This window comes from Hippocampus guttulatus, chromosome 4, assembly GCF_054856545.1.
Source record: "Hippocampus guttulatus isolate MCC_2025c chromosome 4, RoL_Hgut_1.0, whole genome shotgun sequence".
Lineage (NCBI taxonomy): Eukaryota > Metazoa > Chordata > Actinopteri > Syngnathiformes > Syngnathidae > Hippocampus > Hippocampus guttulatus.
Window position 1 is genome coordinate 24,653,416 of NC_141264.1, and position 21,094 is coordinate 24,674,509.

General features: G+C 43.4%; 1 protein-coding gene across 1 annotated transcript; it reads right to left on the minus strand.

Moving 5' to 3' along the window:
- Positions 1-157: 157 nt before the first annotated feature.
- Positions 158-15,863, minus strand: ppm1h (protein phosphatase, Mg2+/Mn2+ dependent, 1H). Its single transcript, XM_086109274.1, has 10 exons — positions 15,463-15,863; positions 9,607-9,775; positions 7,806-8,174; positions 5,372-5,484; positions 4,979-5,063; positions 4,699-4,817; positions 2,740-2,803; positions 1,991-2,098; positions 1,689-1,840; positions 158-1,406 (listed from the first exon to the last, which is right to left on the minus strand). Exons 1-10 carry the CDS (start codon positions 15,699-15,701, stop codon positions 1,259-1,261), a joined length of 1,566 nt encoding a protein of 521 aa, XP_085965400.1. The 5' UTR covers positions 15,702-15,863; the 3' UTR covers positions 158-1,258.
- Between the last annotated feature and the right edge of the window lie 5,231 nt (positions 15,864-21,094).

The following is a 21,094-nucleotide window of genomic DNA, read 5'->3' on the forward strand; positions in this document are numbered from 1 at the left end:
ATGGTGTTTTTAGTGTGTGTGTGTGTGTGTGTCAGTGGTGGTTTCGCAGTAGATAATTGTTTTCGAAGTTGTGCAACAACAATAACTAAGTCATCCGCCACACTGCTCGAAAAAAAACCCAAAACTTAAAAGTGTTCATACAGACAACTACTAGAGCTTATGATGACAGAAAATTTTATTTTTGGCCCTTCTTGGGCCTCGAGTTTTGTTATAAAGAGATTTAACAGTTACCCCCAAAAGAAAAAAAAAATTTAATATCAACAAAATCTTGGAAACGGCACTTCTTTTTCTCCTGCGGCCTATTCTATTGTAGAATGCACAGCAGGCGAGCACCTCTGCTTCTTCGTTCTGAGGCTCTGCATTTGAATTTTGTCTGACCTTCCGTGCAAGCTTTGAATGTTCTCCCTGCGCCTTTGTGGATTTATGCCAGCGACTTCAACTTCTTCCAACATTCCAAAAACATGTATGTTGGATTGATAAATGAATGCTTGCCTATGGGAGAGAGAGAAAAAGGATCCATTATGCAGGCGTGCATCACGAAGTTTATGTTCAAATTGACTCTTCTGTATCTTAGACTTTTTTTTTTTTAAACGCCTTTCAAGAAGAGGACTCCCACACGTTCGCCTAAATCAAGATTCAAAGTTGCCCTGCTCTGGAAAGTGGCTAAACCGTTTGCCTCTTAGTCTACTCCGACGCTTCATTCACGGACGATTAAAATGTCACAAGGTTAGAAAGAGCAACGTTTGAAATTCTTGGAAACTGGACAAAACTCCCCCCTCACAAATAACATCAAGACGTACAAAATTCACAGGCATAGAAAGACATCGTCAAGCATTATTTACAAAACATGAAAAATGCACAAAGTAGAGAATGAAAGTGGTGGAAAACCAAACATGAGTTCACATTTTAACAAATTTAGTTACAGTATTCACAATCCCTTCTACAAACAGCTGTGCGTTTTGTATAAGAAATTATACATATATTTTTTAAATGTAACAATAATACAAAATAAATGAAACTATTGGCTTGATTCTACTCTTCAAGTATCTGGTCAACTATGACTCCAGAGACAACCTCGCTTGTTTGAGAGGACGCGTACATTTTCACCTGTTCAGTTCATAATCGCTGTCCAAGAATTATTAAAACACTGGCAGAAAGTGTGGTGGAAAACCTCTGATGATGAAGTCCAAAACTCCTGAACGAGGGTTCCCAGCAGCCTTGAAAACAAGTCGAGGTGGCGTGACGTGCTTTGCGCTCACTAGTAGAGGGCGTCGCAGTGCGCGAGGGGGATGACGTAGACCGAAATGTCGTCTCCGGAGCCCAGCCTGTCCCCGGAGATCCTCCAGCTTCCGTCTTTGAGCGCGCCGCGAGCTCGCATGACCAAGTCCTGGGCAGCCAGAGTGTACCTGAAGTCACGCCAACACAAACACGGTCAACCAAGCAACCTTTTTTTGCCTTTTAAAAGAAGTCATAATGGGGAGCGACTTGTTGTTACAGTCCAAGTCAAATCCGAATTGTGTGCATGCTACGGCTAGCATGCTAAACTGCTTCAATTCTGATTTTCAGAGTTGTTAGCTTGGTAATTAGGTTAACATGCTAACTTGCTAAAGCTAGCCCGCTAAAACAAAAATTTGGTGGAACTCTAGATTTAGGAAACCAGGTTAGATGTGATACAAAGCTCCACTGGCCTATGTTGGTCGTCGAGGTCGCAGTTGGCCAGGAAGGAGGTGACGGCCTCCGCCATTTCCTGGTTGGAAAGGACGTCCCACAGGCCGTCGGTTCCCACGACCAGGACGTCGTCGGCGCCGTGTTCGTACTGCGACAACGGGTAAACTTTGACCTGATGACCAAGATCGGTAACATATGATGAGCATCCCGCAAAATGAAGGCTATATACTTTTAGGAGGATTTTGACAATTCAGGCCTTTTAGGTTACAAAAATCCCCCCCCAAAAGTGAAATCCTGGTGAGACTGTTGGACTGTTGTGTACCTCTGGACAGCAAGAGAGAAAAGGTTTGATGTAGATGTTGGAGTCGTGCACTTTGAGATTGTGGTCGCCAAGGCCTCTGGTGACGCCGATGGTCGCTAGTACCCGAGCCTACAAAGGGAATGAAAAAAATAGCAAATAGTGTATTTCATTGTCGCGCAACACCGTTGCCTTGAGATACGAGTGACCCCCGTTTGCGTTTTTCAAGATACAAGCCGCCATATAAGAGTGTTACATCGTGGCAGAGACCTCAACTGACTTCCCAACAATCAGCAGTTTGGCAGATGGCGAACAGTTAATTGCCACGCCAAGTTGAAGTTTACCGTCAAACTAAACACAAATCAAAGTCCTAAATTACCAGCTGTATTTTTCAAACAGCCACTTTGCAAAACGCCATCGACTGGCTAAAACAAAACAAAGCATTTCCAATGCGAGTAGTTCTTTTTGTTGCTTATTTAGTTTTTCTGGAAACTCCAACTGGGGCGTGTCAAGGAGCTCAAAGCCATTCAGTGAGGGCAGAATCGCACCGCGTCACACGCTTGATGCGCACGTAACATGTTGCATTCGGGGTACTTTCACAACGTCGGGAACACGCACACACACACACCGCGGCGATCGGCAAATCGTTTTTCTTTGATCATAATAATTTTTTAAAATTGTGTAAAGTCAAAATCCAAGTTGAATTTTGATGAATTACCTAGCGGGATAATCTTTCAGGGGCATCCGATCATCGAATATGATGCCAACTTTACCTTTTTCCCTTCGCCGTAGATGAGAGGAAACTTGAGGTCGTCATCCTCAATGGTTTTATAAGCCCTGCAAAATAGCAGACAGGACACTTGAACGGCTGTCACATTGACAGATGACGATAAATTTCAGTCCATTTTTGTCAGGGGGGGGCGGGGGGGAGGCACAATACAAATGTATAGCTTCTACTCCCCTGGGAAGAATTTCGAAAAGATGTCAGGTGGGATTTGGGCACGTTGCCCACCGCTGAATTCATGAAGAGGTGCGCAAATATTGGACAGGGCGCCCGACTGATGAATAATTGAGCGTCTTCGGAGCGGCTGCAGGGCTGCACTCCAGATTGTATGAATTTCACGTGTTCAGTGATACGAATGTTCGCCTCCTTTTCCGCCTCACAAGCCGCACCGGTGTTCATTTTCATTCGGAGCAGCATCAAAGTTATGCGAGCGCAAGTTGCCTGAATCAATCGGAGGTTATGCCTCAATTAGAGTCTCTCTCTCTCTCTCTTTGTTGCGCACGGAGCAAACACGAAAGCGTGACGAGACACAAGGGAAGATGCAGGGTGGGGCTGCAAAGATGCGCAGCCAATCAGCTCACGGGATAAATCCACTCGTGCGTTCACTGCTCGACGGACCAATCATGCGTACAGTCATGTACAAAACCGCTGAGTCATTCGGCATTTCTTTCTGAATACAGTACTTTGGAGAAGGAAAAAAAAAACGCGACGTACTAAAGCCGCAATCGATGAAGCGCGATACACATACGGTACATTTGACAATAAAGTTTAGATAGCGAAGGATCACTGCAGTGCTCATTCCACACAGAGAGAGCATTCTTTCCTCCACCCGAGGCGAATGCGATACCGATGCAGAAATGGAGATGATCGATGCGATTGGCACGGACATGAAGAAGTTGAATGAAGTTTGTGGTGATGTTTTTTTTTGGGGGGGGGGGGGGCTCTGAAGGCGTTTTTGGAGGCACCAATTAAATCCCAACCGTTCACAGTAAGCAAATCCAAGACCCTCGACTGCACAACTCTAAAAAGTTGACAACATGAAGCGATTCCTTCCAAGAAATCCCCAGAGTTAGCTGACCCGGCCGGGCACGCCAATTCCGGAGATTGGGAGTTTGACGGCACTGTCAGAACAGTGATAACGGCAAGAGTGAGTTACCGGTCAAGAGTCGTGATGGATATCATTTCCACAGCGGTGGGAAAAAATGAAGGTGACACTGCAGTGCGTTTGTGGACTCACCGCCGGTTTGGCTTGATATCTTTGGACGACCTCTAGCGACTTCCGTTAACGGAAAAAAGGCGCTTTCGGGATGAATGAGACGCGTTCTATTAGAACTGCAAACACAGGCGGCGGTGGGGGAGAGGCCGCTAAGCAAACATCCCTGTAGGCGTCGGACTTCAAGGCAAACGGGCACGGAGGCGAAAGACAGACAGCCCCGCGGGTTAAGAAAGCAAACAGACAGTCGGCGCACAAGACCAACGGGGCAGAAATTAGCATGACTGACTGACAGGTAAAGCTTAAGAGTCGCACGATGGTAAGTTCGTAGCAGAACAGTTTATAAAGATAAGAGGGCCTTTCAATTATTATCTAGGTACTAAAAACGGACAAGCCCTCGCTATTTGCCGAGCGGTAGGGACCAAACCAAGCCGCGATTAGCGAATCTCAGCAGCAATTTTTTTTTTTTTTTGTTCCCCAGAAGAGTCAATAAGCGTGAGTGTGTTCATTGTGTTGATGTTTTTAACTCTTCAGCACGCAAGTGTAAACGACATCCGCAACTGTCTGTCTCATTTCCCCACAAGGGCATTACGGTAATAAAGTAAAGTTGAGATTTTCACAATAAATAAGTAGGCACGCTGAACAACAAAAAATAAAATAAAATTGAAAACAAAAATCCAACTGTACTTTCTGTTGAAGCAACGGCCAAAGAGTGACTGAGCAGATGAAACCCACCATCCTGACATAGTGAAGTCGCGGTACAGCATCCTCTTCCCAACCTCCTTCCTCTGCACTCTCCTCGGGAACTCCAGATGTGTAAACTCATTTCCTAATAAGTGCGGCTGCATGTAGGCCTTTGGTGAGAAAAGGGGAGAAAGAAAATGTCATAGTCTAATAAAAAATGTGGTGCAGAGAGACAACGCGGAGCGTCAACAGGAGAGAGAGAGAGGAGAGGAGTTCAGCAGGGCAAATATGAGACAGCTGTGCTGTGGAGATGAGGTGGTGTGCTTCCTACCAGGAACTGCAGCCGTTGCCTCTCCGACTCCGGCGTGAACTCTCTTGACATTGGGATGACCTCGCCTCCCCGGATGATGACAGCTCTGAGGGGAAGAGCAGACATGGACTCATTCTAGCCGGGACAGGACGACAGATTGTCGTGTCTGTTATCAGCAACATTTTAGCATAACAGAATGTCCTGAGGTAACCTTCAAGTTTGAACCAAGTCCCACGTTTCTACCGTGCCAAAAGTCAAGCAAGTTCAGTTGAGTCTAATTCAAGCAAGTTAGCCTACGTGACAGCAGCAGCCGAGCCAGTGCACTCTGGTGATTGTCTTCGTGCGTTTTAAATACGATCCTGTTACAACAAAATTGAATGCATTTATTCATATTGAGAGTTTGTCTCGCGTCACCTGCTGTCACCCGCGTTGCCCACGTAGAGCTTGCCGAGCATGTAGAGCACCACCAGAGCAGTGCAACCTCCAGACGTGTTGTATACGGTCCGCTCCTTTTCCATCTGGGCATCCTAAGGAGAAAAAAAAAATTGATAGCAATGCGATTCAGTGCTTTTGATAATGTTTTAGCATTCATGTGTTTAGCATTCCCGCCCTTAGATGTCACAATGCTAGGCGTTTACATGTTAGCATGACTAAAGACATAGTTACACCTAACATAACTGCCATTGAGATACTCAACTAAGTAAAATGTAAATCATTCTAAATCAATCTAAAAACAAACAGTAGTTAGCTAGCGATCTGTCCGTCTATCTTACCAGTTGGCTCGCTAGCTACATACCTAGCACGTAGCTATCGATCGTGCTCTCAAAAAGTACGCGAGGAGACAGCTAGCGCCACCCGCCAAAACACTATGATGCCATTATGAATTATAATTATAGCGCCACAATGAGTCCATTAACCAAGGAGCAATAAAATAGAATCAAAACACCAAGACAGCGCTGGAAGTTCAGATGGGGCACTGGCTATTAGTGCCAGTTAATTAGCCTAAATTCATTTGGTGCTAATTAAATCGAGAGAGAAACTCTGGCTACGTGTTCATTAGTTAGAATAGCATTTATCAATGAATTAATTAAAATAGCAAAAACACGGGTTTTACCCAGTGATACTCTTTGCTCGTTGCCGTGTTGGCTCACAAATTCTGGGATTTTTCTGGACTCAACATACATTCACCCACTGGACGTTTCATTTCATTGACTCATCGAGTGCAGCGATTCCCAATTACCGCGCCATTATCCAATTTCGCGTCGTAGATTTACACATACCGGTAATCTATATTTCTTCATCTATCAGACGATTTAGTGAGTTCATACCAAGCTAATTTGTTCGAATATCGAAATGTACTTGCCGATTTTTTTTTTTGTTTGTTTAGTTGTGTGCTGTGCTCTGGCTCAATTAAATCAAATTGAGGTTGGGAAACACTTGACGCAATGTATCAGAATTCTGCCTCTACAAAGATAGTAATGTGTTCTTTTCTTTCTCGAAGGAGTCGAGATGATGGATGCCGGTCTGCCTTCTGTGTGCTCTTTATGCCGGAGGGAGGATGTGTAAATGTGTCCTTCGCCCTGGATGAATTATGAATCCCATAACCCGCCATACATATTTATCCTGGCTGCATGAGCCACATCCCGCAGGCAAAGTCTTTAATAATGAAAACATCTGCATAAACATCCACACCTTTTTTCTCGCCATCTCCACCAGGAAGACTCCAGCTGTAGAAAAATCATACACTTCACAGACGCGAGTCAGTCTCACCGTCCTTAATTGTCTGGCTGTCATCTAATAGTGTCTGGTGAGTGGGACAACGATGAACGCAGCAATAAAACAAAAAATAAATAAAGCTATTAATATCTATTGATAGTTTACAAGCTGCTCTTGAGTCACTTGAATGACAAGTAGTTTCCCAGGCGGAAGAGGAATTTAAGGTACCGCTCGGGCGAGCACAGGCTTGGACAATGCATTTTATTTGCACTTTTTCCTTTGTGTTCGAATTAGAAAAAAAAAAAACCCTTTTAACAAGTGTAGTTACTGGGGCAACATGTTAATTCATTAGAATTCCTTAAACAGCAAAGGCTTGGTGAATAAGTTAAATGCTGTCACCTAGAGGTCAAAGAAGAGAAGATACTTGATGAAATGTGCTACCCAAAGCAGATATATTCACTTTATTGATCAATTCATCTACACTCGCCCCCACGCAAAAGTAGCTTATTATATCATCTTAAATGTGTAAATATTTATGTGCAGTTAGCTTATTATGAATCATCTAAGTTCATTAGTTTTTACCATTGTATTGTATTTTAAAAATTCAATATTCGTTGCGGTCTTTTTCAACAGGACATTGCTATTTTTAATCTGTTGGGATACTGAAAAATCCTGAACTAATTTGCTTTATTGTCTCTCACAGAAAGGGGGGGTGGGGCCGTTTTACAAAAATAACAATAGAGTATGAACATCTAATTGCCTGAGGCATTGGTGGTTGTGTATTTAATAAATGATGGATGAAGCCTTTGCATTTTTAATATATAGGACCCTCAGAGGAATACATTTCAGACACAACTCGTTCAAACTAAATACAGGCAACTTGAAACATTTTTACGAGGGGCGTCAGTTACTCGCAGTTTTTCACCATAGATCTCTGCCCAATTATCGATTATTGTGCGGCCCAAAGCCATGTCACTACTGGTACGAGGGCACCCTCTAGTGGCACATAAAAGAATCACCCAAGTATGGTTCCATTATTTTCACATTTGTTGAAAAATACTTTGTTTGAAATTTTTATTTGGTGGGCGATAAGGTGGGAAGATGCAAACCGGACAATAGGTCGTTGAATTACCATGTCTTTGAAAGCGTTCTCAATGGCGCCGACGACCAGGCTCTCGTGCGACACTTTCTTCTCTGCGAAGTAGCGCGTAGGCGGGGCGCTCGGCGACCCGGGCGCGCCTGCGGCTCCCCGTAGGGAAGCACCCCTGGTGAGGGCGCGAGAGTTCGACGCGGGATTGAGGTGCTGGTGGCGCCAGCGGATGGGCTCCTCGCTCAAGCAGGTGGGCGGCTGGAGGTGCGGCGCGCACAGGATGTCCATCACCTCCTGAAGGTGCAGCGCGATGTGGTGGTGGAGGAGACGCGACGCCACCACGGCTGCCCCGCAGCCGGCGTGACCGTCAAACAGCCCCCAGTAGTGGAACGTGAGGTTGTCCGAGTTGGCCTAGCACACAAAAACACATTATAAATCTATGTTCATTCATTTTATACAAGTGCAGTACAGATCAGTGTCCAGTAGGTGGTAGCAATGCACTGCTGATCACAATTCTCAATGTGACAAATGAGGTAAAATATTCAACAATGCTGAGGTATGCTGGGGAGGGGGAAAAAAACTATTGTCCGAAAGTATTGAGACATCCGGTGTTTTTTTTTAAAGAATCGCAGAATTAAAAGGTCCAACTGTGCACATTGGTACACTGGCTCTAACTGTTTCTTTTCCAACATGCTTTTGTTTTGTTTTTTACATAGGTGCAATACATTTGAACGGAATCATGACTGAAGTACAGTAGTTATTTTCTTAATTTTTTTAGATTAAAAAAAAATGTATGTTTTCCTGAGCATGGGAGAATTTAAAAAAAAGTGTGTGGCATCTTCAGAAACCCAAAGTAGAACTAATGCAGCATGTTAGCAAAACTTAAGAGCGGATTACATTTTTCACAACACAAACAGCCAACTGCACTCGCTGCCAAGCCGATCCGCGCCAACTTTATATCAACAATTTCAAGACATGTTCCTGAGAGAACGAGACAAGCAAAATATTAGGAACGGCTCAAAGTACCATGTTTTGGGGGGGGGGGGGGTTGCATCCTGTAGCAAAAAGGGGCGACTAAAAATCCACCGTCTCAAGCCTGTTTCGACGCTTGCGCTACTTTGTTATCAGTTAGGCTGATTATCTGTTTAGTGTTCATACTTTGGTCTCTTCTGCTGCGAGGCCAATACCTTGATAATATAATCTCGAAACCTTACATAATATTTACCTCATAATAATTTGCTCAAAAGACATTGATTCAAATTTGTGCCTTGAAACAAGAGGCGAGGTGATTAGCTAAGCAATTGATGGAATGATCGATAGAAAAATTAATTGTAAAAAGATTCCTTCATGAAAGCCCGAGTTACTGATGACATTCATGATTGTGATCATGATCATTTATTTCTCCCAAGAATTAGGAAATGGATCAATACCAATTTGCACCGCATCGTTATTTCTTTTATTGTCACCAACTGTTAACATTTTACAACCCATCCAAGAGACAAAAAACACCACAACAATGACCAACAGAGGTGGACTGGCAAACCCGATGGTTTGCCAGATGGCGCCCTTATTTTCTTAGATGAATAGGAGAAAAATAATGAAGGGGGTGAGGAAAACAAACAAGTCCCAAACTATGCTCCTATAAGGGAGGGGGGCACAGTACGGGTTTCGAGAAGAAAAAAAACAACAACTTATCACGTTTCCAGAAAATCACAATGTCCTCTCACTGGCGAGCTATTTTTAGAGCAGCCCGGCGGGCTCGTCCCGCGCTCCTTGGGGGGCTACCTGGATGGAAACTGAACCGAATGCAAGGATGAAAAGAAACGTGATGGTTGGCACATACCAGGCTTTCCCTGAGGCCCAGTCCCTCGCCGTTGGGCAGGGATGACCTCCTTCGGGCGGCGGGGCCCCAGTTGGACGTGGCGGAGCTTCCTGGCGGTCTTCGCTTGACCGCCAGCACCTCGCAGCAGGCCTGATCCTCATTTAAAGTGCTCTTTCCTGCATTGATCGTCCTGGAAAGACAAACAGCACATGTGTAGGCAGATGACACTTTTAAGACATATTTAAAAAAAAAAAAGAAAAAAATGGAAAAATGATTTCGAGCATATCAAATGACCCACATGTAGCGATCACATGCAGTCCTCCGCAGAGGCTATTGATAAGATCTGCCTTCATTCAGACATCATGCACCTTCTGATCACGTGAAGTCCTTATGACTGTTGAAAGCTCGACAAAGCCACTTGTGTTAAAGAGTGTGACGGCAAGCTTCTCCCCGCGCAGACACACAAACAAATTCACTATTCGAGTGACACTTGAACTTTCCACTCTTTTCAAAGTCGGAAAAGTGTGGGCAGGAGGGTTTTCGTGTTCGCATCTGCCCTCCGGCCACCGCGGCCTCCGACACCCAGTGCTGTCGTATTCGCTTACCTCCTTTCACATTCGGGACAATGACGTGGCCCAAATTACCCCGTCAGTGGCTTTGACGATGACATGAGATACTCCAAATCACAGGCGAGGCATTATTTTCCCCCGTGCGAAATTGATGTAGTTGGTGCCAGAGTCTGGCCCAACAAATAATTGGGCCCAGTTTCAAGCACCGCAGCGAGAACTAGAGCCAATTTCAGTGGTGGAAAAAGAAAGAACTAACCTGGGCACTGGCCCGGAACTAGCACTTTGCACAAGCGCAGTGGAAAAGGCCCATGGGATATTCTTTAGCTCACCCACAATATTCTAATGAGGACAAGCGCTCTCGGAAAAAAAAAAACGATGAATGGATGATTGCTAGGCTTCTCCCTCGAATGAAAATAAAAAAACAAAAAAAAAAAAAGTTTGTGAAAGGGCACCAGAGCATGAAAGATGTCACTTTCAATCAAAGATGTCTCGTACTCACTGATCCATTCAGAGAGATCTCGCTAAGTGTAGCAGGCATCGCTCTCACCCCGCGGAGAAAAAAAATCCTCCCTCGTGAAGCGGAATCGCTCGTCCCGTCTCAGCTGGGACCGGCGCGACCTATTTGCTTACTTGTTTAAGCAGGCATGCAAAAAAAAAAAAAAGCCACCAGCAGAGTACGGCCGGATGCTTAATGCTTAAATGTGCTCCCACACCTTTTGTCAACCTTTCGATCTTCTTTTACTACTCCACACAAAGGTCAGCCTTGCGTTGAAATATTTGGAGCATTTGTGTCTAATCTTTATACACACACTTGACCCAAAAAATAAATAAAAACTGTGATTCTGCCAACTGATGCTGTATGCCGTCCTCACATCTAGTCCAGATTATTTACTAGTCTGCCAGATGGTCGGCTCAGCCCACGTTTCTCCTCATTTTTGCTATTTACTTAATCGCCCACTTCCGACTCATTCGGAATTCCAATTTGCGTACGAAATAATAGAAATGGATGTTGCGTTATCATTCATTCATTCATTTTCCGATGCGCTTATCCTCACAAGGGTCGCGGGGGGGGGGGGGGGTGCTGGAGCCGATCCCAACTGTCCTCGGGCGGTCGGCAGGGGACACCCTGAACCGGTTGCCAGCCAATCGCAGGGCACACACAGACGAACAACCATCCGCGCTCACACTCACACCGTGGGACAATTTCGAGTCTTCAATCGGCCTGCCACGCATGTTTTTGGAATGTGGGAGGAAACCGGAGTACCCGGAGAAAACCCACGCAGGCCCCGGGAGAACATGCAAACTCCACACAGGAAGGACGCATCCAGAATCGAACCCACAAGCTCTGCAGTGTGAGGTCGACTGGCTAACCTGTTGCTACGTGAAGTGCGATTATAACCGTTGTCCACTTGGGGTCACCATTCTTGCGTTCCACACGATAATAACCGTGAACTTAATGTATGTTTGGACCCTCGTGAGGATAAGCGCTTCGGATAATGGCTGGCTGGCTTTTAAAAGGTAGAGCACGGCCTGGCGGGTAACAAGGTAGTTGAGAGCGTAACGTCAGCTGTTGCAATCTCAGGTTTGCTGCCTGCTTGTTACTCACGATACGTTAATCATCTGGGCCTCAGTTACGGCTTGCGTTGAAAATTCGGCGACCGATCATGTATTGTCGGGCTTCCATTAAAAAAAAATGTGTTTGGGCTGTGGAGCTGGAAGCTAACAATAAGATCCTTAATGGATCCTGTAACTGGCGCCAAGACTGAGTTGTTGGTTGCCATGACAACGAAAATATAATTTATTTTAGGCTTGTTGTTTTGCAAAGTATTTTGTATTTCTATGTGAACTTTCAGATATGTTTTTTCTTTGAATCCTCTGAATAGGTTATTTGGAATGTTTTGATAAGAATCACTTCCGGGTCACGTGCCGTGGATAGCGAGGAATGAGAGAAAGATCGAGAAGACAACTTGAGAGAGAGAGAGAGAGAAAGAGAGAGACAGAACTACGATACCGTGTGGTCTATGTGATTTACTGTAATTTGATCTACTTTCGGTTTACCAAGGTGCACACGGTATGTCATTTTGTGTTTATTTAATGTCCTGTTCAAGATATTTAATTTTGATTGTTGTGTGAAATATGTTTTAGTTTTCACGGTGTTCCACGAGTAAACGTTTTTGGACATCAGTACGAGGCGTCATCCTTGACCGGGGTAGATACAGATCCCATCACATGATAAGCCTTCAGGTTTTCTGTGCTGCCAGTGAGCGTTCACGAGCACAAGCCATGTCGGTCCGCCAGCTGTTGACAAATCCCCAACATGACTCAGCAGTGGCGGATTTATGTCGCACATGAGATGCAAACAAATCGCATGTTGAATGAATCCTCACATGGATGCCAGCTTGGGTCGAGGATGCCGAGCACTTGTCGTGAGCTCAAATGACACCCGCATCACACGGCGCACAAGTGGGTGAGGTTCATTAAACCAATTAGCTCACCGACCAAGAAGTTATTTTATTATCTTTGTCGCAACCCTTGTGTGGATAATCGGAAAATAGATGAATGGATGGATGGGATGAGAATCTATTTCGGATAATCAGTGGTTGGAATGAGAAGTACCCGCCCTTGCACTCCAAAAAGCAACGCTGTTTGTTTTTGTGAATACAGTCAACGTCATTAGAATGAATTTCAATCGAGTATGAAGCAACAATGAAAACAAAACAAAAGCGAGTGAGCAAAGGATCACCTGTTACAAGAATGAAGTTGAAAGTGATGAATTCAGGAAGAAAGAAAAAAAAGTCAAGTCAAGTCAACAGTATTTATAGAGCACTTTCAAACAGCCATCGCTGCATACAAAGTGCTGTACATGGAGCAATTTAACATGCACAATAAACAGTAAGACAAATCGGTAATAAAGGCGGTAGAAAGCACCAAACAGTAAAACCAAGAACAAATCTAAGTCATGCTGAGTCGAATGCCAAAGATTACAATATCACCTCTGTCTTCTTTTCATTGAATCTAAAGAAAGTTTGTGCCATCCAGGTTTTGATTTCTTCCAGACAGGATAGGAGTGGCCTTAATGAGAAGGCGTCTTTCTTGCTCAGTGGGACATAGATCTGGCAGTCATCTACATAGCAGTGGAAGGGAATACCATGTTTCCTTAAGATGGAACCCAATGGGAGCAGATACAGCGAGAACAGCAGAGGCCCCAGAATTGAGCCCTGTGGAACACCACATGACAGGGGAGCAGTGCGTGACTCAGAGCAGCCAAGGCTGACACAGAAGGTTCTGTCAGCTAAATAGGACCTAAACCACTGAAGAGCACTGCCGCCAATGCCCACCAAGTGCTGCAAACGAGTCAGCAGAATACTGTGATCCACTGTATCAAATGCTGCAGTTAAGTCCAATAAAACTAGACACACGTGAAAAAAAAGACAGCAAAAAATTTGAAACATTCTTAACTTGGGTCACTTGGTATACTGCCAGCCTAAAAATGGCGTACCTGCAAGTGAGGAATCTTTTGAGTACATTTCACAAATAATGAGATTGTATGTGTGTGTGTGTGTGTGTGTGTGTGTGTGTGAATGGGGGGGACATTCACATTCAAAATGGCGACTACTCTTAGGAACTCTTAACATGGTAACGTCTGTGAAAGTAAAAGCAACAAGGACACCCACCCATCCATCCACACGTGGAAAAGGCAACTAATCTCCCATCGCTGCAAAAATGGGCAACTTTATGCACTTGTGAAAGTGTGCCGCGTCAGGAAATAGTCCCTACCACCAGCACGAAGAGAAGACTTGCTCTCAAGGGGGTGTGTGGGTGGGGGGTGGGGGGGACTGCACAAAGGCGAGCCTCTCTTTGTGAATTGATTGATTTGCCGTGTCGTCGAGCGTGCAAGGATTGCCTCAAGGACTCATTACGGTGACCTCAGTCTTTCACTCATAACAGAACCGAACCGGACAGGACCGGACGATGCTTTTGGTGCTTGTGTGAAGAGATAAGGGCCACTTCTTCAGACTGTTGCAGATTGTGCACATCGTTCTTACTTATCTGCAGGAGTGATTGTAACCACAACACAGGCCACAACATTTGCGCAACAAGAAATGACACCGGGAGTGCAGCAGATGCCTTTTTTTTTTTTTTTTTTGAGAGCAAGTGACAAAGTAAACATTCAATGAGCAAACATTCCTAACCCGCTCCTCTGGATCTGATGGCTGGCCTCACGGACTAAATGGAGGATTACATAACTTTCGAGGTCACATTCACTGTTGAGCATATGACACAATACTCACCAGCCACAATATTAGGTACATACGGTAGGTAATAAGATACAATATAAGAGGTGGAAAGAAAGAGAAGGCCAAATTTTGGCTGACAGCATTTTTGCACTTCATTATTTCTGATGCGAGTCTTGTATTGGACCGCAGTTGTCCAGTATCTAATTGAAGGATGATCCATTCTATCTTAATGTTGTGGAGTTGACATGAAATGAAACCATCTCAGAACACAGTTGTATGAATTGATAAATAAGAATATTGTAATAGCTACGACAATGGGATTTCCGTAAATAGGGCGTGTGAACGCTGAAGAGCCCAAGCTGAATGGTTTGGATGAGGCAAGAATTGTGGTAGGTGGTAAATATGTAAAATCTCTCATTTGGTTTGTAAATGTGGAAATTTGAGAAGTGCTGTATGGCTGTAGCTTTGTGGACATTATATTGTGAATGAGCTTCATGGTTTCAAGTTCAAATGGTTTGAGTAGGTCGAAAAATGCGAACGGGGGTAAATCTGTAAAATGTCTTCAAATGGAAATAATGTCAAAACTTGGAAAGTGGCGGGAGTGAAAATCAGTTCCCAAAATGTCCTGATTGAGCTGAACAGTTTGGAATTGGAGACGTTTGAACAGATCGCCAAATCTGGAAGGAGGCTGTAAATATGTAAAACGTCTGTATTAATTTCTGAATTTTAGCTTGGAAAATGTGGGATCGTGAAAACTGCGGGAATTTGAGCAATGTGGAAAAAATAGTCCCCAAGACGCTTTGAATCTTGAATACCGACTCTTCAAATTGAACAACGTTAAGTAGAAATGTGACCGATGAGAAAGTTTTATGCTGAACATTGAATTCACTTGAATGGGATGTGTGGGAAAACTGAGTTGGGAATTCTGACAATAGTTCCCCAAATGTTGTGAATATTTGGATATTTGAGTCAGGTGAGTCATGCGGAAGGAGTAGAATGCTCTTCAGCGTTCACCCCCAAAAAAAGGATGCAGGGGGAAGGCGAAAAGATGGAGCAAACAGCTTACTCACTCCGCATAGCCGGTGGACCAGGGAAGCCGCTTGCTCTCCTTCACGATGACGATGGGCCTCGCCGAGTGATCCGCCGAGCACTCCACCTCATCCGGCGACAGTGCCAGGAACTCCGGTCTGCCGTACGGGAATTTCGGAGCCACCTCAGAAGCGCCGGAGGGGTCGCGGTCGCTGCCGCCGCGGGAGGTGATCACGCCCCCCATGAAGGTGGCCACTGCCGATTTCACTCGAGTGAGCATGGCGGCCCGGCAGCGTGAGTCCGCCGCGCCGAGGGTCGCGGCGAGTGTCGTCGTGAGCGTGTCCGTTGGTGTAGGGACGGGGAGAGATGTCGCAACACGGATAACACGCTCACGGAGTGTGGGCTCTTTTCACCGAACCCGGAAATACACGACGTACGTGCTCGCACACCCGCCAGCGCGCGCGCGCTCACGTATTCATACAAGCCCACGCACAGGCGAGTGCCAGGTCACGTGACCAACCCGCTGCTCGCACGCGCTGTTTTCAAAAAATGCTTGAGGGGGTCGAAGGTGAATATTGATCGGCGTCTCGCGGGGCAAGGTGCAAATAAATAAATCGAAATTTTTATTTAAAAAGAATTCCGTGCTCATACTCCAGGACAATAAAACATCAGAAAAATATGCTTCACATCTCAATTGTGTTTATTTTTTCACTTGCAGAGACTTTCTAGAATAGATTACATACTGCTTCCTTATTCCTACTGCATTCCCTTTATTGCGTCATGTCACATTTTACATTAGAAAAATCACTCCATGCCACCATAGAAAAATGTCAACAGAAAGTATATACTGAAATAATGACTCAATTGACTCACAAGTGTAAATATTGTAAAATATGCGACGGTTTAGTTAAACACAAAGCTATCGTTGTATTCTATGAATGGCGACTGGTGCCTACACAAATTAATTGTATATTCCGCTATCTAGCGGAAATATATTTCACTGTTCTTCTTTTCACTGTCACAGGCAGACATAGTTGAAAAAACATTTGGCTAAAGTGCTTACTTAGTTAGGTCCGGACCTAGAAAGTATCCTGCGTGTTGACACAAGCAAATAAACACAAGTCAGATGTGCCACTTGTTTTCCTTGGTGGAGGTATGCAATGTCCTGTGACACTATTGACCTTGAAGTTGGATGCAGCTTTTTTGTTAAATCTCATCATAATCAACCTGCTTTCACGTTGCCCTCAGGTGCAACCGGGAATGACAACAAAATATGAACAACAGTAAATGTGGTAAATGGCTCTTATTTTTATTTTTATTTTTTCAAAATGTACACATTGCTGTATATCGGAAACGGGAATGAGCATTTTAGCGTAACAAAAGCAAGTAACTCTATCCGGAAAACAAAACAGATTCATATTTGATATTTTTATCTTGATAAGCAATTAAAACAAAGGGATGTTGTCATTTTTACATGCACTCGTTGTGGGAATGTCTGAATGAGGAAATTCCGAACAGGCAGACAGCAGAGCGTCTAATAAGTCATGCCTTAGCTACTGACCTAATTACTGTGCGTACTGAAGTGTGTGTGTGTGTGTGTGTGTGTGTGTGTGTGTGTGTGTGTGTGTGTGTGTGTGTGTGTGCGTGTGTGTGTGTGTGTGTGTGTGTGCTGGTGTGGAATGTATCGGTTGCTCTGGAATTCCGGTGAGTTCTTCGTGTACGTAAGAGTCAACACAATGCAACAGTCGTCGGCGTGAATTTGTACGTAAGTCGGAAACGCAGTAAGAGGTCATAAACACAGTTGATAATTATTTGTATGAAAAACACATCGAGGCCATAATATAAAACAAATGAAAACCCGTAAGTATGGCGGAATCTGAGGTTGCCTTCGTGTGCCTCGTGACGATGAATTCTTCCTCGCATGCCGTTCGTAGCCTTGGTAACGGATGTTCAGAACCTCGCAAACCGAGGACCTGCTGGATTTTTCTGAGTTGTCATTTATATTTTGACCAGCAGGTGTCATCCGTGTACACAGAATGCACCGTGGCACGTACACGTCATGCATATAAATAAAACCTATGTAACGTTGTGTTAAACACATATTTTATATATACTGTATATATATATGATTGTTAATAAAACCGAACAAAAATATTATTATTATTATTGTTATTATTATGTAGGATATTGAGCAAAAATTGGATGGTCTCACCTTCCCGCCCTTTTTTTATCCACTTTGGGCCAAAATATATCGATGCTGATGGGTGCTGAAAATATAGTCTGATCAGAATGTTCACGCTGGGGTGGTCTACAGTGGTCTGCTGCTCGACAGGAGCGAACCGGCACCCACGTTTGTCTTTGCTATTGCCTCTTCCAATTTTTGTAGCACACGACACCTTCATCCCCATCACTTTATCGAGGGCTCTCCCTGTAGAAAGGGCACGAAAAGTCAAGCATCTGGAGACTCCGTCACAGTTGTTTATAGTTGTCCATATAAACTTGGGGGGGGGGATCATGCACAGTTTAAAAATAAAGTTCTCCGGGATTGTGATTAGAACCCTTGATTGTCTCTGCTATTCATTTTATTGAACGTTCAAATAATCCAATAAAAATAATTTATTACTGTACTTCCACTCATAAGTCGGGGCCATTATTTACTGCAGATGGGAGGGATATCTATTGTTGGAGCAGGCCTTTATTTGTACAGACGCTTTTTTTTTTTAAATTGATTTGAGCCTTACTTTTGAACATGAAAACAAACAAAACAATAGACAATGACCATTTACCATACATTCATGTTTAAAAGGAGTTGGAAGTAGTCCAGACTTCTATCCTTGACCAGATTATCTTAATTTATATATTTATTCTACTTCCATCTTGTCCCTAGTATGACTACTACTACTACTACTACTACTACGACTATAATTACTACTAGTACTACTACTAATAATAATAACAACATCCATCCAGAGCTGGAGCCTATCCCAGCTGATGTATGATTAAACCCTGGACTGGTTACCAGATCATCACAGAGGAAAGATTGACAAAAGAGAACAGTGATAAAATTTGCATATTTTTTCAGTCAACATTCCATTTCAGTGAATTCACATCTCACTTCGACGAAAAGTGCATAATGAGATTCATGTGCAAGCTGGTCAGGTTTGATGTTACAGATCTCTCTATCAAGCGCCAGGAGCGCTTATGACAGATGGGGAAAACTACAATGGTGAGTCCTTGCAACCATACCAAGGCTTGGAAGGTAAGTTTAGGGTAACGGGTCATGTTTACGTGAGCATAATCTTTTGCATGTTAGGTTCATTGGACACCTAATATGACTCATTAATGACTCCAAACTACTCTTGTGGGATGTGACTTTGGTAGCTGGTCCTTACCCAAGTACCTCTTCATACCACTATCATGTCACAATTATAGAAACAATCAATTCTATACAAAAACACAATATAACAGCACAGGTTTGTTTCCCGGACCTCATCTGGAGCAGTTCAGAATCAACAATCATTGTCAAATAGGGGAATCTCGGGGGGGGGGGGGGGGGGGGGTTGTTTTGTTTTGTTTTTTGGTCAGAATAGAATAAAGTGTAATTGCACATCTCAACAGTAGATGGCAGAAAAATGCTGACGTGATCCTCCCATGCCACCATGTCGTACAAAGCTAACACTTTGAACTTGTCATTTCATGAAATCACTGTATAATAAGCCTCATATGTATTGGCTCATGTGCATATCTCGACGGTAACAGCTGTGAGATGCCAGAACAAAGCAGGTGACGCGGATTAAACCCAGAGGCCTTAGATAGCGAGAGTTGGCGAGTCTCAAATTAGCACGTCTTATTTTGAAAGGGATCAAGAAAGAGGGAAACAATTTTCGGAAGTTGTGATTAATGATTGTCCATGGAGGTAAGGTAATATGTGTTTGTTTCTAGGCAACAGGCGCGACTGTGACCTCATTTCTTTGGCGACTGTGCTTGGTTCCACGGAAATATTAGAAGAACCCACCAAATCATTCTGATACAAAGTACAGTACATGTATGTGTTTTATCAGTCAGCAATTCGAGTCGAAGAACATAATAACATCCATTAATATATACTGTAATAATATTCAGGGGAGCTCGGAATCAAGAATGGGCAATGCATGGCCAGCTGTGTTCTAAAAATCTCACCCCTTGAACATTAACAATGTTGAAGCTCATATGATATCTTTTTCCTTTTTTTTTTGGTCTTTTTTTTCTTTTTCTGATTCTTAATTTATATATTTTTTTGCAAATAAAAAATATTAAAACAAGTTGTAATGAATCATTTAATGAAATAAATGTGGTGATAACTCAATTTTAAATGAGAAATGATTATTTTTCCATTTAAATTAATTACTGAACATATTTTACGGATGTATTTCAACTTTTGGTTCTGAAGCGGGCAACAAACTGTTCCTCTAAAATAAGTACTTGTAAAAATATCTCATTGCTTCCAACCATAATCTCAAAAAGATCAAACTTGTTAAATTTCCACCACTGAAATTGGCTCTCTCAAACAATTTATTTCTTATTAAATTACAACTTATTGTGTAAAAAAAAAAAAAAAAGAATCAAATCATGCCAGCGTGGTCGACTCCATCGTACTCTTTCCATTATTTCCTCTGGGATAAAATTATATGTTGCAAAAACAAACAAACCAGAGGTGGACCTGTGTTATTGGAAAATGTTGACAAATGTATTTAGTTATGGCAACAAAAGCGGGGAACAGGGTGCAGAAAGTTGGCTTCCTGCCAACAAACAAACACTTCAACTTTTTACAAAGGCCAAACATGAGCCATCCATCCATTTAAAATCATGGCAGCATCCTGTTACTTGAATTACTTTTTCTTATTCATTTTCAAGATAGATTTTTGTTGTTGTTGAATCTCTGTATCTTGCTTTGTAGCAACATGCTAATGCAACGGAGTAGCTAATTCTATGATTTAAAAACTCACTCCTGTTACTTTCAGTCCTGTAACTCAATTGAGAAGTTTAAGTCAAATAAATGGATGACAAAAAAATCAGCAAGTAGCTTCAACAAAAACCAAACATTTTTATCAGATAAGCACAAACGCTGACGGTGATTAATATGCATTGCATCAAGTATGTGGGCGGAGTTTGGAACTCAGTAGAAGAATATGTTATTTGAAAACAGGTTGTATGGTTTCCCTCACTTGTCAGCATATGTAAACATGCGCTTAATGGCTAAACATAATGTTCCTAAAATAGAGCCCTGAGGGACCCCTGATTGTTTTTGCTTCCCCCTTCCACGAAATGTGTTGTTAAATTATAAGCAACACATCAAGAGAGCTACCTTCTAGTCGTACTTTCCATAGGAGGAATAGAGAAATAAACAAACTCCAGCGCTTGCCTCTTCCTCTGACACCCACCTGATTCCGAGGCTACACTTTCCGAGAACCTATCATCTGTTCACAGCACGACACAACACAGCAAGGGCAAAGCAAACGCGTGATTGATGATGTTTTGATATGGCTTTTCATCTTTCACACGGTGTGGCAAAAGCCTGTAAATCAAGCACGGTCGTGGCTGAACTTCTGAGGAAATTAGCTTCACCCGGTGGGGGATGCTCGTCATTTTCTTTGAAGGAGGGCAAATGTTGCACCATCATGGGCAACAGAAATG

What these genes read in the sequence shown, in the direction of transcription:
- ppm1h (XM_086109274.1), bottom strand. Translation starts at nt 15,701, where the DNA reads ATGCTCACTCGAGTGAAATCGGCAGTGGCCACCTTCATGGGGGGCGTG. An exon ending in GGCAACGGCTGCAGTTCCTG is followed by an intron (nt 4,818 to 4,978) that starts GTAGGAAGCACA and finishes TTCTCACCAAAG; the next exon opens with GCCTACATGCAGCCGCACTT. An exon ending in TCTACGGCGAAGGGAAAAAG is followed by an intron (nt 2,099 to 2,739) that starts GTAAAGTTGGCA and finishes TTCCCTTTGTAG; the next exon opens with GCTCGGGTACTAGCGACCAT.